The sequence below is a fragment of the Pongo abelii genome, chromosome 18 (assembly GCF_028885655.2).
Source record: "Pongo abelii isolate AG06213 chromosome 18, NHGRI_mPonAbe1-v2.0_pri, whole genome shotgun sequence".
NCBI classification, from domain to species: domain Eukaryota; kingdom Metazoa; phylum Chordata; class Mammalia; order Primates; family Hominidae; genus Pongo; species Pongo abelii.
Genome location: NC_072003.2, coordinates 61161300 through 61185017, shown reverse-complemented (window position 1 = coordinate 61185017; position 23718 = coordinate 61161300). Strand labels below are relative to the sequence as shown.

At 36.8% G+C, this 23718-nt stretch overlaps 1 protein-coding gene across 3 annotated transcripts in view; it reads left to right on the top strand.

The window, feature by feature from the left end:
• The window catches only part of CDH8 (cadherin 8), a 391459-nt gene that overhangs the window by 204567 nt on the left and 163174 nt on the right, over positions 1 to 23718 (top strand). For all 3 annotated transcript variants that reach the window (XM_054534013.2, XM_054534011.2, XM_054534012.1), the window contains exons 5-7: positions 11459 to 11626; positions 15486 to 15673; positions 18870 to 19123. In XM_054534013.2, coding sequence (XP_054389988.1) covers positions 11459 to 11626; positions 15486 to 15673; positions 18870 to 19123 — 610 coding nt within the window. The remainder of the gene's footprint in view (positions 1 to 11458; positions 11627 to 15485; positions 15674 to 18869; positions 19124 to 23718) is intronic.

The following is a 23718-nucleotide window of genomic DNA, read 5'->3' as shown; positions in this document are numbered from 1 at the left end:
ATATACTGTGTGTATATATAATATTATATATATATATAATGTAGAAAATAAAACATTTGCCTTTTTACTTATCATGTAATAATACCAAACAATAATGCTGAGTCTAAACTCTTGATTGCAATTAATAACATTTTGTATATGAGATCAGTGAGCCTCAGGGAATTTCAGTGACCTGCCCACAATCACATGGCTGGTAATAGTTCTACAAAAATAATTTCTCATCTAGCTAACTCCAGAGCCCATACTCTAAGCACAGAGCTGTGCTTCCTGTTATAGACAGGTGAAAGAAAGGGGGGGACACTTCCAGTGCCTGCACTAAAACATATCAAGCTATCTTTGTGTGTATTTATTTCCAAATTTTTATATGCACAGTATAACACAGGCTAATCATGGCATATATAATTCAAAATAATATTAAAATTATTATAATGTAATCATTTGTAATAGGCTCTTTATAACAGTTTTTAATGTCTGCTTAATATTGTATGCCTTTGATCTCTATAACCTTAACCACTAACTTAATATTTTTCTTGTTATTATTTAAATTGCTTTTCTTTTAAAAAATATTGTACAGAAAAGTGAACACCTAAAACTAAAAATATGAGTAACCAGGAGAAAATAAAATTTATGATTTTCTTAGAATAAGTTCTTAGTTTAAAAAGTACTGGTCAAAATGTATAAACAAGCTTTTGATTGCTGATTCACTTCATCAGTCGTATTTCCAAATGGGTTGTTATATTTTTAAAAGGCACCAGAAATGTATAAGAGGAGATACAGTTTCTCCAAATTCAGACCCATCTATCTATATGTCTATTTATCTGTCTCTCTATTTCCCTATCTCTCTATTTCTCTATTTATCTATCTATCTTTCTATCTATCTATCTATTATCTATCTTCCTCTATAATCTCTCCCCATCTATCTAAATCATAAATTATTAGTCACAAAGAAAGGGAAATGCTGTTTTCTTTGAGCCTTATGGAGGCCGAATTATTTTCTAATGTGTTTATCTAAGTGTTTCATTTTTTCCTTTGTGGTATATCTGTGCAAGTTTGATATTGTTGTGATTCTGTTATCCAGTGGTAAGGTGGGCGTGTGTGGAAGTATGTCTGGTTATATATACTTTATTCTTCATAACTGGTAGCATGTAGTATAAATCACATAGCTAGCAGAAAGTATGGGTGCAGTACATGACCCCCCCCACTTATAAAAGAATTGTCTCTTATAGCCTTTTACCACTTAACCTCATAAGTAAAAGACCCCTTTTCACAGATAATAAAATGATAATTGCACATTGAATTGGAAAGGGTTTTTGGGGATAACAAAGCTAGTGGTTTCATAACCAGGATAATGTGTTCAACAAGTCTTATTCAAAAGAGGAGTCTAGCACAGCATTTTATATCAACTGCAATCTTTGAACAGCACAATCTGGGAGACCCGTGAAGAGTGAATTACAGTAATCAGCCTTCAAAATGACAAAAGAGTCAATCAGCATCCCCTTGCCTTTCTTGTGAAGCCTCTCAATCTGGTGATATCACAGAAATTATAAAAAGAAATCTTCGTGACGGATACAAAATGCTTCTCAAATGATAACGCCAAAGACAATGGGAAGAAAAAAGAACACACACACAAGTTTAATGTTTTTGAGATGACTGAAGCTGGATTCTAATCAGAAGTACTCCCTGGATGATGAGACATAAGAAACAGCTGTTGAGCACTAAGAGGAACTTAGGCCAGTCTAGGATTTAAATTCTTAAACTCCTGAACCAGGAAAATCTCCATTTGATTGAATAACATAAAGATAAAATCATATCTTAAATACAGGAGAATCAAACACATCAGTCTATTCACAGCTAGGTAATGAATGTTGGTTTCAAACAAGATGATCCTCCTTTTCCTTGTAATTCTTCTACTAGAATTCACCCCTTAATCTTCTTCTACTCCCCAGTGCCAGGTTCAAATTTCCATTGAATTAACTTCATGGAGAATGGAGGGTTCTCGTTAATTGAATTCTCTTGTTTGCTTGAATTTTCAAAATGAAGTTCCAGGGAAACTTCTAAAATATAGTCATTTGTATTCTCTCATCTGGAACTACTATGCAACTTAAGCTACTGAGACTCCAGGAGGCGTAGGTACCTCTGAATACCAAGTGTGATTTTTCCTTCTCAAAATTACAAAATGTTACAGCCCCCCACTTTCAAGGAAAAAAGTTTGTCCCAGCGGTGTTCTGTTGTTAGTCCAAGGCTAGCTGATTACAAAAGGGTCTAAATCTAGACCCTAGAAACATTACTGTTAGAAATTTACAAAAGTAAAAATAAAAGATGTGATCAGATAATTTTATCAACTCAATACTCTTATCCTGGAATTTCTATGCTGGAAAAAATGATCTAAGCTGTTTTCTTTCTTGTGAGATTATTTATCAAATATCCACATCAAGAATTTTACTAATTGCTTCAGAGGAAAGCGTTTTGTCACATGGCTTCTCCTAAACTTGGGACAACTAACTTGTCTCCGCACTGGTGTAATGGAAGGTTAAACTTATGTGAGCTTCTGAACATGTTGCTGACTGTTGAGAATGTGTGACTGTAAGCATGCTAGGGACAGGGACACTACTGCTGCTTGGTCATTTATGAAAAAGATAGACACAATTTATGTCTTGGGCAACAGGATGGTATTTAAAGTAGCATCATAAAAATTTGCTTTAAATTAAACTAATTTGCCAAAATAAACTATTCTGGCAAATAGCGAGTCAGAATCTTCTCTCTGGCTTTTTAGAATAAAAGTTGAAAATGGATAAGAAATGCCATTTTATTGAAGATTTAAGTCTTTTTTTAGCATTCACAGTTCAAAATTTTTGACTTTTGGCTTCTTAAATCTGAGAATTTAAATCCTTCTCAAATTTGAAAACAGTCTTCCCTAATTACTATATTTTGTGCTCTGTATTAGGTGGCATTTCATACCAAACAATTATTTTTAAAATAGGGGAGTTATCTCTTGTCCATAATTTTGTTTATTCATTAATTTGTTTTACTGGACGCAGAGTTTCTCATCAAACACATTTCTTTTCGTAAAAGAAACAGCCTGAAGCTACTAGTGCTTGGGAGATATGTTAGCCAAAACAGGAGAAAAGAAGTAGAAGGGAATAGTAAGGCTATTTTCATCTTCTATTTTTGGAGCTTGTCAATATCTTGAAGTATCTATGGAAGTGAAATGCGTTGTGAATAGGAATAGTAAAGTTAAGTAATATGTGTAGATAAGCCCAACACGAAAAGAAAAATAAGAGGATCCAGGGCAATTGTGGTTTCCCCTATCCTGCCTTTCCAGCTACAAAATAGCATAAAAAGCATTCCAAAAATTCTGTCTTGGATGTTTTAATGAGTTTCTGCTAGTCATGGTGTTGAGACTAGAGGCAGTGGACTCGGGAAAGCAAGAGCTGTTCATTATTCAGTTTGAATTGAAGCCAATTAACTGTGCTGCGTGGACTAAAGAAACCTTGGAGAGACTTCCTACTCGCCTTAGAGATCAGAAAACCTACTCCCAATGTTGTGGAAGAAAAGAGGAGATGCAAAGACTCTCAGAGGTGCAGCTTCCCAGTGGGGTCATCTTGAGCAACCCACTTAAATGAATAGGTATTACTCTCATTTTACAGGTAAGAAAACAGTCTGCCCTGCCTTCTTAAGGAGCAGGCCTGGACCGCAGTACATTATTACATTGAAGTGCTTTTGAACTATAGATGTCTGTGTAGGAGTGACATGCAGGCAAAATGTTTGGCACTTGGACAGAGTCCCAGTTTCATAACCATATATTTTAGGATCTTGTCAGGAAAGAGGCAATTGAGGAGAATTTAACAAAGGGCCAATTGACAAAAGTATGGCCCGGTTAAGAGAGACCTTCATGGAAGAATGCAGCACCAGATGCTAGCAATAGAAGTACCATCAAGACTCCTAGACCTTAAAGAGCAAAGGAAGGTGGCAGTTATTGGACACTAAATAGAATTTTGCTTTAACGATATCTCTAAATAATAACCTGAGTGGCCAAATACAGGAATAAAGTCTTTGCAGGAATCTTTGGGGGAGCCAGTTGCACAACCTCCTAGGTTAATGTATAGTGGTGGAGCCTAACAAAAAGCCAGAAAGTAAGGGAGTTAATTGGGGCAATCTATTAAGGCCACCCTTACATGCCAACACTGGGTGGATAGGGCTGGGCAGTGGACTTGTAGGAGCAATTGTAGAATATTCTGTACTCTAGCCACCATCAACATAAGCATTAAAAAGTCTGGTTGGGGAAGGGGAACAGTGTGTTTGGGTAACAATTGTGTACCAAGAACTTTGCCTGAACTATCTCACATCATCTTGGAATGTCCACAATGAGAAGCTGGTTATTATCTCTGCTTGAGAGGATATGGAGTTTGTATGACTTTATTAATTTATTCATGGAGTGGTGAGAGAGGGCATCCCTATCTTGTGCCAGTTTTCAAAGGGAATGCTTCCAGTTTTTGCCCATTCAGTATGATATTGGCTGTGGGTTTGTCATAGATAGCTCTTATTATTTTGAGATACGTCCCATCAATACCTAATTTATTGAGAGTTTTTAGCATGAAGGGTTGTTGAATTTTGTCAAAGGCCTTTTCTGCATCTATTGAGATAATCCTGTGGTTTTTGTCTTTGGTTCTGTTTATATGCTGGATTACATTTTTGATTTGAGTATGTTGAACCAGCCTTGCATCCCAGGGATAAAGCCCACTTGATCATGGTGGATAAGCTTTTTGATGTGCTGCTGGATTCAGTTTGCCAGTATTTTATTGAGGATTTTTGCATCAATGTTCATCAAGGATATTGGTCTAAAATTCTCTTTTTTGGTTGTGTCTCTGCCCGGCTTTGGTATCAGGATGATGCTGGCCTCATAAAATGAGTTAGGGAGGATTCCCTCTTTTTCTATTGATTGGAATAGTTTCAGAAGGAATGGTACCAGTTCCTCCTTGTACCTCTGGTAGAATTCGGCTGTGAATCCATCTGGTCCTGGACTCTTTTTGGTTGGTAAGCTATTGATTATTGCCACAATTTCAGAGCCTGTTATTGGTCTATTCAGAGATTCAACTTCTTCCTGGTTTAGTCTTGGGAGGGTGTATGTGTTGAGGAATTTATCCATTTCTTCTAGATTTTCTAGTTTATTTGCGTAGAAGTGTTTGTAGTATTCTCTGATGGTAGTTTGTATTTCTGTGGGATCATTGGTGATATCCCCTTTATCATTTTTTATTGTGTCTATTTGATTCTTCTCTCTTTTCTTCTTTATTAGTCTTGCTACCGGTCTATCAATTTTGTTGATCTTTTCAAAAAACCAGCTCCTGGATTCATTAATTTTTTGAAGGGTTTTTTGTGTCTCTATTTCCTTCAGTTCTGCTCTGATTTTAGTTATTTCTTGCCTTCTGCTAGCTTTTGAATGTGTTTGCTCTTGCTTTTCTAGTTCTTTTAATTGTGATGTTAGGTGTCAATTTTAGATCTTTCCTGCTTTCTCTTGTGGGCATTTAGTGCTATAAATTTCCCGCTACACACTGCTTTGAATGTGTTCCAGAGATTCTGGTATGTTGTGTCTTTGTTCTCATTGGTTTCAAAGAACATCTTTATTTCTGCCTTCATTTCGTTATGTACCCAGTAGTCATTCAGGAGCAGGTTGTTCAGTTTCCATGTAGTTGAGCGGTTTTGAGTGAGTTTCTTAATCCTGAGTTCTAGTTTGATTGCACTGTGGTCTGAGAGACAGTTTGTTATGATACTTTACAGGAAAAGAGGAAGTCAAATTGTCCCTGTTTGCAGATGACATGATTGTATATCTAGAAAACCCCATTGTCTCACCCCAAAATCTCCTTAAGCTGATAAGCAACTTCAGCAAAGTCTCAGGATACAAAATCAATGTACAAAAATCACAAGCATTCTTATACATCAATAACAGACAAACAGAGAGCCAAATCATGAGTGAACTCCCATTCACAATTGCTTCAAAGAGAATGAAATACCTAGGAATCCAACTTACAAGGGATGTGAAGGACCTCTTCAAGGAGAACTACAAACCACTGCTCAGTGAAACAAAAGAAGATACAAACAAATGGAAGAACATTCCATGCTCATGAGTAGGAAGAATCAATATCATGAAAATGGCCATACTGCCCAAGGTAATTTATAGATTCAATGCCATCCCCATCAAGCTACCAATGACTTTCTTCACAGAATTGGAAAAAACTACTTTAAAGTTCATATGGAACCAAAAAAGAGCCCACATCACCAAGTCAATCCTAAGCCAAAAGAACAAAGCTGGAGACATCATGCTACCTGACTTCAGACTATACTACAAGGCTACAGTAACCAAAACAGCATGATACTGGTACCAAAACAGAGATACAGATCAATGGAACAGAGCAGAGCCCTCAGAAATAATGCCACATATCTACAATTATCTGATCTTTGACAAACCTGAGAAAAACAAGCAATGGGGAAAGGATTCCCTATTTAATAAATGGTGCTGGGAAAACTGGCTAGCCATATGTCGAAAACTGAAACTGGATCCCTTCCTTACACCTTATACAAAAATTAATTCAAGATGGATTAAAGACTTAAACGTTAGACCTAAAACCATAAAAACCCTAGAAGAAAACCTAGGCATTACCATTCAGGACATAGGCATGGACAAGGACTTCATGTTGAAAATACCAAAAGCAATGGCAACAAAAGCCAAAATTGACAAATGGGATCTAATTAAACTAAAGAGCTTCTGCACAGCAAAAGAAACTACTATCAGAGTGAACAGGCAACCTACAAAATGGGAGAAAATTTTCGCAACCTACTTATCTGACAAAGGGCTAATATCCAGAATCTACAATGAACTCCAACAAATTTACAAGAAAAAAACAAACAACCCCATCAAAAAGTGGGCAGAGGACATGAACAGACACTTCTCAACAGAAGACATTTATGCAGCCAAAAAACACGTGAAAAAATGCTCACCATCACTGGCCATCAGAGAAATGCAAATCAAAACCACAATGAGATACCATCTCACCCCAGTTAGAATGGCAATCATTCAAAAGTCAGGAAACAACAGGTGCTGGAGATGATGTGGAGAAATAGGAACAGTTTTACACTGTTGGTGGGACTGTAAACTAGTTCAACCCTTGTGGAAGTCAGTGTGGCAATTACTCAGGGATCTAGAACTAGAAATTCCATTGGACCCAGCCATCCCATTACTGGGTATATACCCAAAGGACTATACCCAAAGGACTATAAATCATGCTGCCATGAAGAAACATATACATATGTTTATTGCATATGTATACGTATGTTATACATATGTTTATTGCAGCACTATTCACAATAGCAAAGACTTGGAACCAGCCTAAATGTCCAACAATGATAGACTGGATTAAGAAAATGTGGCACATATACACCATAGAATACTATGCAGCCATAAAAAATGATGAGTTCATGTCCTTTGTAGGGACATGGATGAAATTGGAAACCATCATTCTCAGTAAACTATTGCAAGAACAAAAAACCAAACACCGCATATTCTCACTCATAGGTGGGAATTGAACAATGAGAACACATGGACACAGGAAGGGGAACATCACACTCTGGGGACTGTTGTGGGGTGGGGGGAGGGGGGAGGGATAGCTTTAGGAGATATACCTAATGCTAAATGACGAGTTAATGGGTGCAGGACATCAGCATGGCACATGTATACATATGTAACTAACCTGCACATTGTGCACATGTACCCTAAAACTTAAAGTATGATATTAACAAAATAAAAATAATAATAATAATAATTTATTCATGGTCACAGAGTTGGTAAGGTTAAGACTAAGATAAAAAAGACAAACTTGCTTGATTTCAATTATGAGGGCAGCATTGATAAGAGGAATCAAACTTGAAAATATAGGGTTTACCCTTGAACAACACAGGTTTTACCTGTGAGGGTCCACTTACAAGTACATTTTTTTCAGTAAATATTTTGAAAATTTTTCTGAGATTTTCAACAATTTGGAAAAATTGACAGATGAACCAGGTAGCCTAGAGTGTTAAAAAAATTAAGAAAAATGAATGTCATGAATGCATAAAACGTGTGTAGGTACTATTGTTACCGGAAAGGGGTCCCAATCCAGACCTCAAAAGAGGGTTCTTGGATGTTGTGCAAGAAAGAAGTCAGGGCAAGTCTGTAGAATAGTGAAAGCAAGTTTATTAAGCAAGTAAACGAATAAAAGAATGGATATTCCATAGACAGGGGCAGCCCTGGGGCTGCTGGTTGCCCATATTTATGCTTATTTCTTGATGATATACTAAACAATGGGTGGATTATTCATTCCTCCCCTTTTGTAGACCATATATAGTAACTTCCTGAAGTTGCGGTGGCATTCGTAAACTGTCATAGTGCTGGTGGGAGTGTAGCAGTCAGGACAACCAGAGGTCACTCTTGTCGCGATCTTGGTTTTGGTGGGTTTTGGCCAGTTTCTTTACTGCAACCTGTTTTATCAGCAAGGTCTTTATGATCTGTATCTTGTTCTGGCTTCCTATCTCATCCTGTAAGTTAGAATGCCTTCACTGTCTGGGAATGCAACTCAGAAGGTCTCAGCCTTATTTTACCTAGCCCCTATTCAAGATGGAGTTGTTCCAGTTTCACAAGCCTCTTACACTATTCTATTTATATGTTAATCGACTGTTTGTGTCATCAGTAAAGTTTGTGGTCAATAGTAGGTTATTAGCAGTTAAGTTTTGGGGGAGTCAAAATGACATACTGATTTTCAACTGTATGTGGGGTCAGTGCCCCTAACCTCCCGTGTTGTTCAAGAGTCAACTGCATATGCATTTTAGGTAGTATGAAGCTGCTTACCTCAATGCGGGAGGGTAAAAAGAGTTGTGCAATAGATGAATGCTCCCATGGAGCATTTCTTGTCCTATTTGATAAACAACATTCTCCACTGTGATGCTTCACTCATATTCTGATATAACTCGTAGGCACTAACCCAAAGGTGTTATTTCCAAGTGAGTAAAAAAACTATTTTAATTCCAAATGCCTGAGAGACATCACGGTTTTGTTTTGTTTTACATTTTCACTTTCACAACATATAAAAGAAATGATAAGAATAATACACACCAATCTTTTTTGACTCGGAGAAGTTGCAGGAGTTCTTTCACGCAGGTATCCTGAAAAATCTCATGCATAGACCTCACCTCATCAACTTTCTTGAAAAACGTTGCTGCCTTCCTTGGAGAACGACATTATTTTGCTCTGATTGTTAGAAGCTCCATGTCAAATTCCAAAGTCCAATGGATGGCCTAATTCGTGATGACCTTAGAATGTGGTGGTACAAGCATTCATGTAAACATCACAGGAGGAAAACAATGTTCTTATCTTTTTTACTGAAAATTTGAGCCATAATGAAAACATTCTAGGTCATGAAAATATATATCCATAGCGGAGTAGCTATCTTGGTATCTCAACATGCTAATATAATGAGGTTGTTATCTTTGTTGCTGTTTTTTGCTTATCTGTTTGTTTTCTTCTCAAACATGCCTCAGAGTGATCTAAATCTGAATGATTGATATATTTCTACTTTTATTTCTGTTTTTATTTTTAACTATAGAGGTATGACCTGTGAGCTATATTATGACGTGATCAAATCCTGAAACAAAGCATTGCATTGAAAAATATCATCGTAGTATTACAAATGTTTCCAAATAAGCAAGGTTATCTAATTCAGTGCTCCCTGAATGGGAAGCCCTATTATTAAAGTTGTGTCAGAGTCTAATAAAGTGTATAAGAACTCACAGTTCTCCCAAGACCCTGCTCCCTGTGTAGGTGCATTGTATTTCCCTGGTAACTCTTGGGACTCACTTGCTACTCAAAAGATTTAGGGACTTCAACTTCTTGCAATGCTTTTACAGACAGATGATTTAAATAAACCATATAAATTTAAAAAAAAGAATTACAACTTCAGAAGTGGCCAAGGCAATGGCTCAGCTTCAATTTGAATTGAACATGTATGGTGCCCCTGGGTTAGACGTGAAGGGATTAAATTACCTTTAATCTGGACATTTTCCTTTTAGTTTGACCAGAAATGTAACACACATCAATTCAATAGAAGTATTCTGGACTAGTCAAAATAAGTTTTATTATGGACATTTAGCAATATGGGGAAGGGGCATCTTATGACATAGAGTTAAGTAAAAATGCAGGAAATAAAAAAACACAATATTATCATACTACTATATCTGTTAGTTGTTTGACATGGGAAAATATGAAATAACTGCAATATTTATCAATGTGAGAATGCCTTAGCCACATAGAGTATATTGTACAATGAAAAATTATGCAACTGTAGGAAGTAATGAGGTGAACTTCTATGCAGTGACAAGGAAGTTTTTCAAAAATATCTCCTGTGAGAAAAAGAAAGTCTCAGAATGCTGCCTACATCATGATCATGTCTGTGGTTAAATGTTTATACATACATTTCTGGCTATGTACATATCATGGCCTTGTAATTTTGCGCCTCAAAATGTCAGCATTATCTATGAAAAAAACATGTGGAGGCAGAGAGAGAGCTAAATAAGGATTTTTGATTTTCAAAATAAACTTCAGGAGGATCTAAGCAAATTTTGGATCTTTAACAAGAATATTAAATTACCAGTGAAACAAACAGACAAAACCCACATGAGACCCTGAATATATATCAGAAGAAAAAACATTAAGATTTGAGCAGTGTTAATTTTATCATATTTTATGTAATTTTATCATATTTTATGTAATTTTATATTTTATTCACCTTTTCCTATATCTTCCTATTTTTCTAAACTATTTGCTACTTTTACAAAGAGAAGATGTATCTAAACAATTAAAATATAAATATAGCTGAACAGTAAATTAGAACTTAAGACACTTGACTATATTAATTCTGATTGGTATTTTATTCATCTGAGTTGGTTCTAATGATGCCTTTATTTATTTCATCTCTCTAATGTATTTGTGAACTTCAGAATAATTTATCTTTGACCTCAGAGCCTTCAAGCTATGTGTGTATTTACTCCTCTTGTGGGAGAATTGAGATCTGTGATAAATTGGAGAATTCTTTCACTCCCAGGGTTTTCTGGGGTGGACGAGACTGTGTTATGATATACTTTATAATTTGGTAGGCAAGGGATGCCATTCAGTTTACTTTCTAATATACATTTTTGCAAGTTCTTTTTATACATTATAAAAATATTTTTGCAAATTATTTATAAATGTCTATGACCACAGTCTTTCTCATTGATATAACAGGCACACACCAATCAAATGCCAGAAGAACACAGAAAATTATCTGAGTAGGGACTTGGTGTATGCTTGTGTGTTTATGTGTGTGCATGTGTGAGATTAACACTTTCATTTTTGAATTAGCTCTCTGACTGAAAGTCATTCTTCCATTTTTCCCCTCAGCTATTATAAAAACTGCCCTTCCCAACATGGACAGAGAAGCCAAGGAGGAGTACCTGGTTGTTATCCAAGCCAAAGATATGGGTGGACACTCTGGTGGCCTGTCTGGGACCACGACACTTACAGTGACTCTTACTGATGTTAATGACAATCCTCCAAAATTTGCACAGAGTAAGTTAATTTCCTGCACTGGATGAGAATCTTGGTATGATGTTTCCTTTTGAATTTATATTATAATTTTTAGCGATATTTAAAAACCTGACAGCAACTATTGAGTGGCTTATTATGTGCCAGGTATGGCATGATTTTGGTACTAAACTTATTCCCATTTTACAGATTACAAAGCAGTTGATACCTTTCCAAGTATCAAGCATATAGTAAGTAAGAATTAGAACCAGTATGTCTGACTGCAAGCTGTGCACTCCTTTCTCTTTTGCCCGCTATTTCTCTTTATGAAAGCTTGAGAAGGTGATGAAAATGAAGCTCAGATATTGCTCTATTATTAGCCCCATTTTTTTTAGAAAGGAAATCAAATCTCTAGTGCCCAAGGTAGGGAAGACAAATATGCAGTAGGCTTGCTGCAAAACGTACACTCCTTCTTCCTGCAACTGGGAGGACATCAGTAAGACTCCACTCTTCCCTGCTAAAGCCATACTCTGCCTTGGAAATTTCAACAGCATGCATTCTAGGCAGCCAACATGAAAGAATCAGGGAGACAATAATTATTTGGCAACTTTCTTTACTCTCATCGAACACTTTCTTCTGAGCATTTATTCAAGTAATATGACAGAGACATGATTTGATAAGGCCTTTCTGACATGGGGACTCTTGAATTGAGACATGAAAAAGTGAATACAATTAGTTGGAACAAGGTGAAGCCGTGGGAGGGAGGATGAACAGTGCAGCTAAAAAGGATGTTTAAAAGCCCTGTGTCTACATACTTATTATTATTATTATTATTTTTTAAGATGCCACATATAAGTAAGATCAGGCAGGACTTTTTTTCTTTTGATCTGGCTTATTTCACTTAACATAATATCCTCTAGGTTCATTCATGTTGTTGCAAATGACAGGATCTCCCTTTTAAAGGCTGAATAATATTTCATTGTATAAATATACACCACAACTTTTTTAGCCATTCATCTGTCAGTGGATACTTGGGTAATGTCCATTTCTTTGCTATTCTGAAGAATCCTGGAATGAACATGAAAGTGCAGACATCTTTCCAAGGCAGTGGCTTCTTTTATCAAAACATCATAGTGTACACCTTAAATATAGTCAATAATAAAACAAAAGAAGCTCTGTGGAAGGATGGTGTACAGCCCTGTATGGGAATGGAAATAATTTCACTGCAGCTAAAGCAGAGAGTGCCAGGGGAAAGTGCTGCAGCAAGAGTCTGGAGAGTTAGATTAGACTGAAATTAGCCATACTTGGATTCGAAAGCCATTTTAAGTATGAGGACCTTTATCCTAAGATCATTAGGAGGCCATTTAAAGATTTTAAATTGCAGCTTGAGTGACAGGCTGTGGTTCCAGGGAAATTGGAAAGAAATTAAATTTGGCCTTCCTTCAATGTTTTTTTCTGCTTTGCAGCCAGTTAAAGAGTTATTTGCAATCATTCACATAAAAGGTGATGGTAGCCCTGGCAAGCAAGGGTGGTTGGGTTGGATGCAGAGAAAAGTGTATGGATGTGATGCATAGTTGAGTTACAGAGGATAAAAGTCTAAGGAAAGATTGCATTTTCAGTTGAGGAAGATAGATGATCATATTTCTAACACGAAAGATTAGATGCATGCTAGTGCTATTCGTTGGTTAGAAAATACCATAGGAAATCTGTTTTTTAAAGAGTTAAAGGAGGGAAGGTGGGGGTGGGGAGAGACAGGGAGAGAGTGACAAAGAGAGAAATGTGTATGGAGCTTGAAAATGACACATTTGAGGTATCTTTGATGATTTATCTGAAGAAATTTCAAGCTAGAAAGGATAGAGGAGATGCATTTCCATTAAGAATTTTAGAATTTTTACATCTGGCAATTCATAAATCAGACAACAATGCAATCCTTTTAAACAAAATTATTGAAATGGAGAACACCATTTCTTCTACTCTTTCCCTCACTTTTTTTGCCTTTGCAGTTGCCATTACAGTGAATACTGCAAGATGCCATATTTCATTATAAGAAAATGATTATTCAATCCAATAGTGGCAGATCAATTTCAAACGTGTGCCTTTTCTTAGAGATAATAACTATCAACTATGATCACACTGATAGAGATGAGGAGCAGGCACAGAATAGGAATGGTTAAAAGAATGTTCCATTTGCTTGGCTTCCCAATACTCCCCATGTAGGACTAGCAGCACAGCGCGGCCCCTTGCTGTCTTATTTATTTAATAAGTATACCAAAAGGGATCATCTCAAACCTTACTTGGAATATACAGTTTGTGGAAAATGGAATCATTACACTAATTATGAGAAAACTGGGAGACTTTGCTTGAAGTGAGGATTTTCAGTGCCTACCTTGTGGCAAAACTATTTGGAAAATGTTTCAATCCCCAGTCCTATAACTTCGTGATTCTAAGAGTGATGTTTTTATCCCATTGTTAAGTAAAGGGGTGTTAGTGCTAGAAGAAACCTTACTGTTATGTTGGCTATAATGAGCCTTAGTTTATCCAAGTGTCTCAGTGGATTTGAGCTCAAATGAGAATTAGGTAATGTTCTCCAGATTTGATTTTTCCTTTTGGGTTTTTAAGTCATTAAATGTTTAATTTTCCCTTGTTGTGGTTGCAAGGGGACTAAAACTTTTTGGGTTTTTGAGTTTGGGTTCCCCAGAAACAGACCCTGAGACAAGAATTTGATTGTAAGTTTAACTTGGAGATGGGACCAATAAATGCCAGTGGAGAAAGGAGAGAGAGAGAGAGAAATAGCCCCCCCCCCCAAAAAAAAGGTGCATTTTTGAGTCAGTTACTACAGTGGGTTACTGGAACTTTATCTTATTGGAGAAACTCTGGACCATTGTAAAGAAGGAAAAGAAAAGAAAAAACTCAAAGTTATCCTACCACAGAATGGAGAGACCTAGAATTTTATATACTAACTCCTGTGAGTCTTTGAGGGCTGCTTCTGCAGGAGGCATTAATTTTCTGGCATTTCTGGCCTGACATTCAGTGGGCAAAATAGGTTCTAAAGGCCAGAAATAACCCTCAGGCAAAGAAATGCAGGAGTGGCAGTTAGATGTAAGACAGGTGTACACTACAGTAGCAATGGCCGGGGGTTATGACTGGGACACCAACAGCTTCCTCTAAACCAATGAAAGTGAGTGACAGCAGTATAACAACTAAAGTGACTTGAGTTAAAATGGACTAATGCCACTAATTAGACACACTTTATTGCCACCATAGGAGAGTGAAGATACACTTGATTGTATTTTGCCTAGGCAGTGTTGAAGGCAGGATTTTTGTCTTTAGAGCAATGAGGACTTTAGCAACAAGAGGAGTGTTTCATGTGTCTGAACAGCTTGCTGCAGGGCACAGCAGAAGTTCAGTAATTGAATTTTATCAAAAATGGTCTAAAAGTCTGTAAATATAAAGGTAAGTTCAAAAGTGACTTCCAGTGTGTTACACATTGCATCTTTCTGTGCTGAAATTAGCTTAATATTTTATGTTGGCAACAACGAATATCCCATGGGCAGTAAATGTGATTATACAGCAAAAAGGAAAAAAATATACACATAGATTCCCTAATAGTCTTGATATAACTGCTCCAAATATACACTTGGTAAACATATGGTTGAGTAAGTTTCATATCTCAGAAGAGCCTTGAAAAGGGATCATGCCTTCTTCTGGGAACTGTTTTTCTCTGATTCAGTTAAAAGACTGAACATTCCACAAGGGAAATGGATATTTCTGTCTTTTCTATCACTTTATTGGTAGCATCTATAGGAATGCCCAGAACAAAGGAGGTGCCCAAAAGATATTTGCCATACGAATGAATGAATGGTTGGAATTTGTGTGACTCTCATTGTTTCTTCTCTTTTTAAAGGCCTGTATCACTTCTCAGTACCAGAAGACGTGGTTCTTGGCACTGCAATAGGAAGGGTGAAGGCCAATGATCAGGATATTGGTGAAAATGCACAGTCATCATATGACATCATCGATGGAGACGGAACAGCACTTTTTGAAATCACTTCTGATGCCCAGGCCCAGGATGGCATTATAAGGCTAAGAAAAGTAAGCTAAGGAAGCTTTTTTCCATCTTCAAAATATCTTGTTGAAACTTTTAAGTTTTAAAGTTGAGGGACTTGTGTGGACTTCCTGACAGAATTGTAGAGCTGGTAGATGTTTAGCTTTGAGCAGTAAGACAAGATAACTAGTACAGTCCTTTTGGCAACTCTTATCTCTTGGGCCCCCTTCACATTTCTGCTAAAGGTCTGGTAAACAGCTACCGTAATAGTGCTGGTCCTCCAACTTACCTATTACCCATAACCACAGGAATTTACTGACTTCTTGTACAGGGCACTTCAACTATGTGGGGAAGTCAATACCCTATGAAGGCAGCCCTCAACCAAAGGAGGAGAAAAATTGGTGGACAGTTACTATTGTTTGCAGAAACTATTCTGAGTCATGTTGTTTAAGGTTGTAAAAGGATTCTCAGTAAGTACAGGCCTCAGTTGCCCACAGAGGTGACAAGTTCAGTGGCTTTTAGTCTTTCTGTATATAACTTTCCACATGTTTCAACTCTTGCTTCCTGAAATATCTTCCCCCAAAACACTGAAGCTTCCCAAGTCCTTATTGAAGGCTGTACTTTCATGGAAACAAAACAAAACAAAACAAAACAAAAAAACAAACAGGCAGAACGTTCAGGTTCAGTTATCCTGGCTTTCTCTAGTGCCTGAAGGACAGGGCCAACCCTGCTACCATTGTATACTCCAAACTATGGCTCAGAGGTTTGAGCATTATGGGAAATGAATCTCATCGTTCCCTTGCTTCTGGATAGGGAGCTACCATTGAAAAAACAAACATCTCCATAACAAGTACAAATAATGTAGGAAAATTTGAGACTGCTTTTGTTAGCAATCTCTTGTTTTTATGGTAGATGTAAAAAATTCTGTACAACATTTTCCATTTATAGTTCTCTTCATAAAATCTACACTCATAAGAAATGTGTAGAACATAGTTCATTCTTTGTAGTCACAAAACACATGCAAGGAAAATACTCTTTGATTCTCATCCTGATTATTTTCTTCAATATTGTTCTTCAAACCTTTGTCATCAAGTAGATCAAACTAGTTTTTAAATGGATTAGCTTCTTCTCAAATAAGGTAGTTGGTGGACCACACTATTGGGAGTCAATAATTTTTTTCACTTTCTTCATCAGTATTATGTAGATATGACTGTAAGGTTACTATCTGAATCTCCATCATGTTACACAGAGACCTATTTCCAATGGTCTTGCTCTGAAAATTGCCCCCACTGAAGAGATCTTAACAATGGAGACCTAAAGTTTTCTGGATATTCTTTTTTATAAAAAATATTTTTAAAAATCAATTTTGGAAAAGATGTCTACATTTATTTTAACTCTCTGTTGAGCAACGCTATCTTTCTACCAAAATCCTGGTTTGAGTTTAGCATTAACAACTACAAAACATTTAAAAAGCCATGTTTGAAATAAAGTAGAGTATAATATTTGAGTCAATTATTGAATAACCCAGAGCCACATTTTCCTTGACTAATGATTCCTAATGTCATTTTTATTGTTGTTATTCCCATTGTTTTTCCATAAAGTGCTGTTATAAACTGAAACAATTAGCCATTTACTTTATTTTTATTTGCTGTTATTCATAAACTTGGAAGCATATACTATACACCTTGACACCAAGTAAAATGTGTATTTTACCCTAGAGAACAGTGCGAAGGGGTTGTATTTCTACATTTATAGGACCTCTTTTTTGTCCAATAAAATTCTTGGGACACCAGAATGTGTCTGGGTTCATTGTCGTTATCTTGAGCTGGAATTAAGCAGAACATAATCTGTTATACTTAACAATGTTTGCGAAGAGTTTGAAATTGCAAAATTGTTACAGTAAAGGTGATTGGCAAATTGTGAATATGCTGATGTTGCATGATCTATTCATGGATGCATATGCCTAGTAATTTTAGAATAGATAGTAAAGTGAGTGCCTGCCTGGTTTACTAGAAAATATTGAAAAAAAAAAAAAGGAGACAAGTTCCATTAGATCAGAATTCAAATGTAAAAACCAACACAATAGTTTGAAATAAGAATACATAATTAAGCTTGTACTAGGATTCTGAAAGAGTTCACTGGTGCCAGTTTGTCTTCTAGCTTATTTTTAAAAATCTTCATTGCCTATTTAAAGTTCTATTTCTTATGAGAAATTTGTAATGCAGATGTATACTATCTCTTTGAACCTCGACAGACTTGCATTCTTGAAATCTGAAGTATTATGAGTTGTCAAAAATCAGACTATAAAGGTGCTAATGCACGTGGGCTTCTGGCTTATTGAAGGCGACTTCTTTTTACCTAGCTTTACTTACCTAAGTCATTGACCAAAGTCTCTCAGAGTTTTAGGGAATGAAGTGTTAATATGTCAGAAATATTGTCAGTAATGGTGCAATGAGGTAATTTCAAATTGCTTTTAAGTGGTTGGTGGGGGCACAATTAGATTCATTTATCTATTTATACAGCTCACATAATTTCTTCTTCTAAATATAAACACGAGTACATACATATGTATCGGTGCACATATTTCTTTACATGTCCACCTGCCTCATAGCATAAATTCATAATAGAGAGCCTCTAAGAATGTCCTAAAAAATAATAAACCTCAGTTTAACCACATGATCAGTAGAGTAGCAATGCTTTAAAGTGAAATCAGAAAATACTCTTTGTGGGGATTAGTGCTAAATTACGCTTTATAATGTCTCCTTGGACTAAACAATGATTATTTCTAGTTCTTTATATTTCACACTCTGTTGCAGAAATGATAAAATATTCTTCCCAGATAGAGATTGTGTTCGATGTCGCCTTATCTCCCACCAGCAGAGGCCCGATTAAGTGGCTGATTAGTATGCAGGTCATGCTGTCACTAGTAAAATTTTATTATGACTCTGAAGTGAAATTTTGATGGCACAATTCTTGACTGTGAATATTTTGTGAATTCCAAGTGAAATGAGCAAAACAAAACAAAACAATAGGAGATTAGATTCACTGAGCTTGTATAATAAACAGATATCAATAAATGCCCATAAAATTTACAGGTTGAATCTGGGGGACTGGAGAGTGATCCCATTAAGGCTCACAAATGGGTTTAAATGCACATAACTTTTATCCATCAGCATTATACTCATTAGTTCTTGCTGCTGTGGTCATTAGTGAGAAGCATTTATCTTTGTCATTTCTTAACAGCCTCTGGACTTTGAGACCAAAAAATCCTATACGCTAAAGGTAGAGGCAGCCAATATCCATATTGACCCACGTTTCAGTGGCAGGGGGCCCTTTAAAGACACGGCGACAGTCAAAATCGTCGTTGAAGATGCTGATGAGCCTCCGGTCTTCTCTTCACCGACTTACCTCCTTGAAGTTCATGAAAATGCTGCTCTAAACTCCGTGATTGGGCAAGTGACTGCTCGTGACCCTGATATCACTTCCAGTCCTATAAGGTATTTTTCTTTTAAAAGGAATACTGGCTACTGCAAATGACAAGCAGATCAGTGAAAAATGCCTTTGCATGTACCTTCTGTGGGGCTGTCCTTGGGAATATGCTCACATGACCAAATAATGTTGGTTGGCACATTGTGTGTGTGTGTGCGTGTGTGTGTGGTGTGTGTACATGCACATGTGTGCCTACTAAGTGCTATATAGAGCCCAGAGCCAGGAACAATAAGATGAATACAGCTATTCCAGCTCTTAGAGAGCTCTATGAAAATGCAAAGTTGCAAATGTTTGCAATACATTTGGGTGGATCTTGTTATTTTTATGTTTTTGTTTGTTAGTGGTTTTTTTGTTTGTTTGTTTAGCTTTGGGGAAGCATTGCTAGTTTGTCCTCTGTCTCTTTTGACAGTTCTGGTGAATTATATTTTAGAATTTAGAGGCATGAGACCACTGTGTCAATGCATTAAGAGGCTCCTATCTTACTTCTGCATTTGGTGTTTGGCTTTGAAATTTTTTTTTATCACTTCTTGGACATTTCTGATAGGTCAGCATATCTGGTTTGGTGTCTCCTAGATAAAAATCTTTCTCTGCCATTTCAAAAATACCCTCTGTTTATAGTTTTTCTGCTCAAAATTTTTCCCCAGGATGCGAAATGATTCTTTATTAAAGCTTTTCTGCCTTTTTTAGAAATGAAGCTCCGTTCGATTTTTTTTTCTGTTGTACCGTACACATCTTTTTTCTTTTTCCAGTCACCCAAATGACAGTACAGGTTCTCCAGCTAAATAGCTTTCTCCCGAAAGCACACTGAAAATCTATAACTTCTATGCTGGTCTCCAAGGGTGAAGTGTTGGCTAATGATGTGTTTTGAGTGTGGATTTCAAATATTGTCTTACAAATATTTGTTGCAAAATCAAGGAGATAGAGAGTGAGAAGTAGATGGAGGAATACAATTTTAAAGAATTGTCCAGCTGATTTCTGCGTTTGATGTCAGCTCATACCAAACCCTTTCAATTTACAAGTCACAAATAACTAGGGCAGACCTGCTTCCAATTACTTCATTTGGAGAAACCCTGGTAAAGTGAGTTATCTGTAGGTTTATTTATTCAATTTTTTAAAAAAGGTATTAAATTCCTGTTACTCACAAGGGTGCTGAGACTATGAGGCTGAGATTAAAACCTTGCAGGACAGTCAGCTCCCCAAATAAGTTGAATTTGTACAAAAATTATTTATAGACCCAGAAGAGAACTTTTTGTTTTTAAGCACAAATCATTTCTAAATTCAGAATAACAAATAAGACTACAGCCAATAAGGATGCAAAGAAGGCTTCCTGCAGAAGAGTCTAACCTCTAAGAAGATGAAACTTTACCTGGGGATTTGAGAAATGGTCCATTGGCCATTCTCAGTTCTAAAGAAATTTCACAAACTATAGACATATGCAAAGCCCTTTATTTGGCTAAGAAAATTGTATCTATTAATTGGCCAATGTTGAATGCAATGGGAGGAATATCCAAAAAAATAAATTTACATTGACATTAATTTCCTGAAAATATAGTGTAATTATGCAATGGCTTTACGCTGGAATGCTGACATTAATGGGGACAACGATATTTGTTGAGTGGATGAATCTGCCCTGTTCCTATGTTTCTCAATTTCCTCTGAAAGGAACTCAAAAAGGAGTAGTTGCCACATCCTTTACATCTCCAAGCAGGAGACAGAATGTGAAGGGAGTAAATGAGATTGGTTCAACTGAGAGACCAATCAGAGGACCAAATTTAGTGCTTGATTTGACAAGGTTTCTACTCTTGTCAGCCAGGAGCATGTAAGGGCTCTGGAGTCTGCCAAGCCAAGGGTCCGTAGGGAAAATAAGGGTTCAGATATCAGCACAATAATATAAATTCTCAACATGGACTACATGGTACCAGTGGGAATGGACCGGCTATGCAGAGACACGATCTTAATCATCTAGAGATGAGGCTTGAGGAACTTTCACGCCATAATAAGAGTAGCATCCTATTGGCAGAGCTAGCTATAAATCCAGGTTCATAGTTGTCCACATATGGTTGCACATTTTATAATCTATTCATTTTACTGATGTAAAAATGGAGATTTACTGATACTAATTCCAGTTCACAGGGAATCAAGCAAAGATTCTCATTGTAGTTGCTAGTTAGTATTATTGCTATTGCTACTTTTATTACTGTTAGTGGCAGGAAAGTTTGTGTAGAGGAAGTTTGAGGCTGTTTAGAAATAACTGTCCAGCTTAGAAGCATCTCATTTTCAGGAAAGCTAAAGGGGATTTGAGACTGTTTTTACCAGGAAGAGATGGACAGATAAAGCACTATTTGATGACACAGGCATATCTGTGCTTCTGATAGATGTCAGGCAAGTGCTAGTTCCTCGGCATCTATGGTTCTACCCAAAGAAGGGACGAATACTGTTTCAAAGCATTTACAGCAGCCTTTGATGTGTCATTCAGAAGAGGGAGCCCACACATTTTTGATTAAACCTGGCTTGGCTCCATGGGATGAGAACTTAAGAATCACAAACCATATTTTTCAACATCTGTTCTGCATTTCTACAGTCCTCTGCCCCCACCTCCACCCCAGTTGGATCATGGAGAGCAGCTTCCCTCTCTCTATGCACAATTGGTTAATTTCAGAAGAAAATTAAATTTTCTGACTAGCCAGAGCAATGCATAGTTCCTTATGAGTCTAGCAGACAGATTTAGAGCCATTTAACCTTTTTAGACAGAACCAGAGGATATGGATATTCAGGGAATTACTGGGTAACACATAGTTATGCATTATTTTCTCTTTAGGACTGTTGTATTTTATACACTGACAAGAATGTATCCATCTTTTAGGATAATGTTTAATTTGCTATCTAGCAAAAAACAGGCATTTATCCCAGCATCTGCCATGCTAAAACATACAGTTATTTGTCGGTTGGTTGGCTTCTCATGCGGTTCAATTTCTTTTTAGAGCACATTGTCAAGCTAGAAATATCATGTATTTTTGACTTCTTATACCTACTACTATATCTCTATCTGTATGTATATGTCTGTATATTCCTTTCCGGGGGAAAATGAAAACTGACATAAAGAAAAATCCGTCCTCTTACCCTCTCACTTGCAGGAACATTAATTAGTTTCTTGCTACTTTCTGCAATACTGTCTTTCAGTAATGTAAAATAAAGTTGTGTAAATTATTTAAAATATAACATATTTTGAATTTAGGGAGACTAAGGTTGAAATCATATCACTACTACTTCCCAGTCGGAGAACTAGTCTCTGGAATTCTCTGAGATTCAGTTTTCTACTCCGTATGGGATAATATCATCTTTCTCGCAGTGTTAATGAGATGATTAAGTGACAATATTAAATAAAATATATGGTAGCTAGTAGTGTTACCAGTTAATAAAAGGTAAGCCACCATCAATTTCACATCTTAAATGCAAATTAAAAACCTAAAACTTATTTTAGCAGAGATTCATCTAGGTGGCTGACTGTGTGCAGAATTGTGTGTTTTTTCTTTGACAGCTATAGGCTAAATAGTCTAATTGATCTCATTTAGTCTTATTTTCTCCTGCTACTGCTACGGATGTTGTTACTAGTGAGTGCTTAGTATATATCAGGACCTGTGCAATATATACTTGTTTCATTCTCTAACACCTCTAGTATATATATGTGGAGTCATTATGTTGCAGCTAAAGCTGGGTTCTTGTCACACAACAAGGAAAATTTAGGCACGCAGACACATTAAAGGGTGAGTAGGGCAGGATTTTATTGGGCAAAAAGGGGGGGAAAAAAACAGCAAAGCAAGATAAGAGTCATGCTAACAGGCTCCCCACCTCACAGATTGAATCCTCCCGGTTAGGACACGGAACTGGAGACCAGGCTTCTCCCCCTGTCCTTGGCTCCACCCTGTTCCCCCAGTGCGCATGTAGACATGCTCAGACACAGCCCTGGGCGAGTTCCCTCATCTGCACAAAAGCATCTGATGTAAACGCTTGTGGGGCAGGCCGGAGATTCTCCAAGGGCCTTTAATCAGCTTAGGCATTTGCCTGTCTCAGTTATACCCATTTAAGAGATGTGAAACCTGAGGATTAAAGAACTAACTTGCCCAGTATCACACAAATAGTTAGAAGTGGAACTGGGGTGTACACTTGGGTCTTATGATGGTGCCATGCCTATCCCCAGTCCTTTCTTTTCCTTGTAATCTCTCTAACTCGTCAACTGGGCCTATAAGCTTTAGGATGACTGAGTAGGACCAATTATAATGGAAATAATTGACTATTCATCCTCTAAATGACCTCACTGAATATCAGGAAAGAAGAAAAATAAACCAAATCTGTGGAATTAACCAGAGTATAAATGCTGTGATCTTTGCTCATCTGCCTAGCCACCTGGTATGGGGTTTGTTATTATTGGTTGTGAACCAGATTGTGATGGGCAAGGTAAAGGAGAAAACAATGTTATTTTTATTTGATGAATCCGACACCATACTAAGCTCCTATTATGTATTATCTCACGTAATTCTTACAAATGACACCAAGAAATACTCAGTATGATTTCAGTTTTATAAAGAAGGAAACTTAAAAAGGA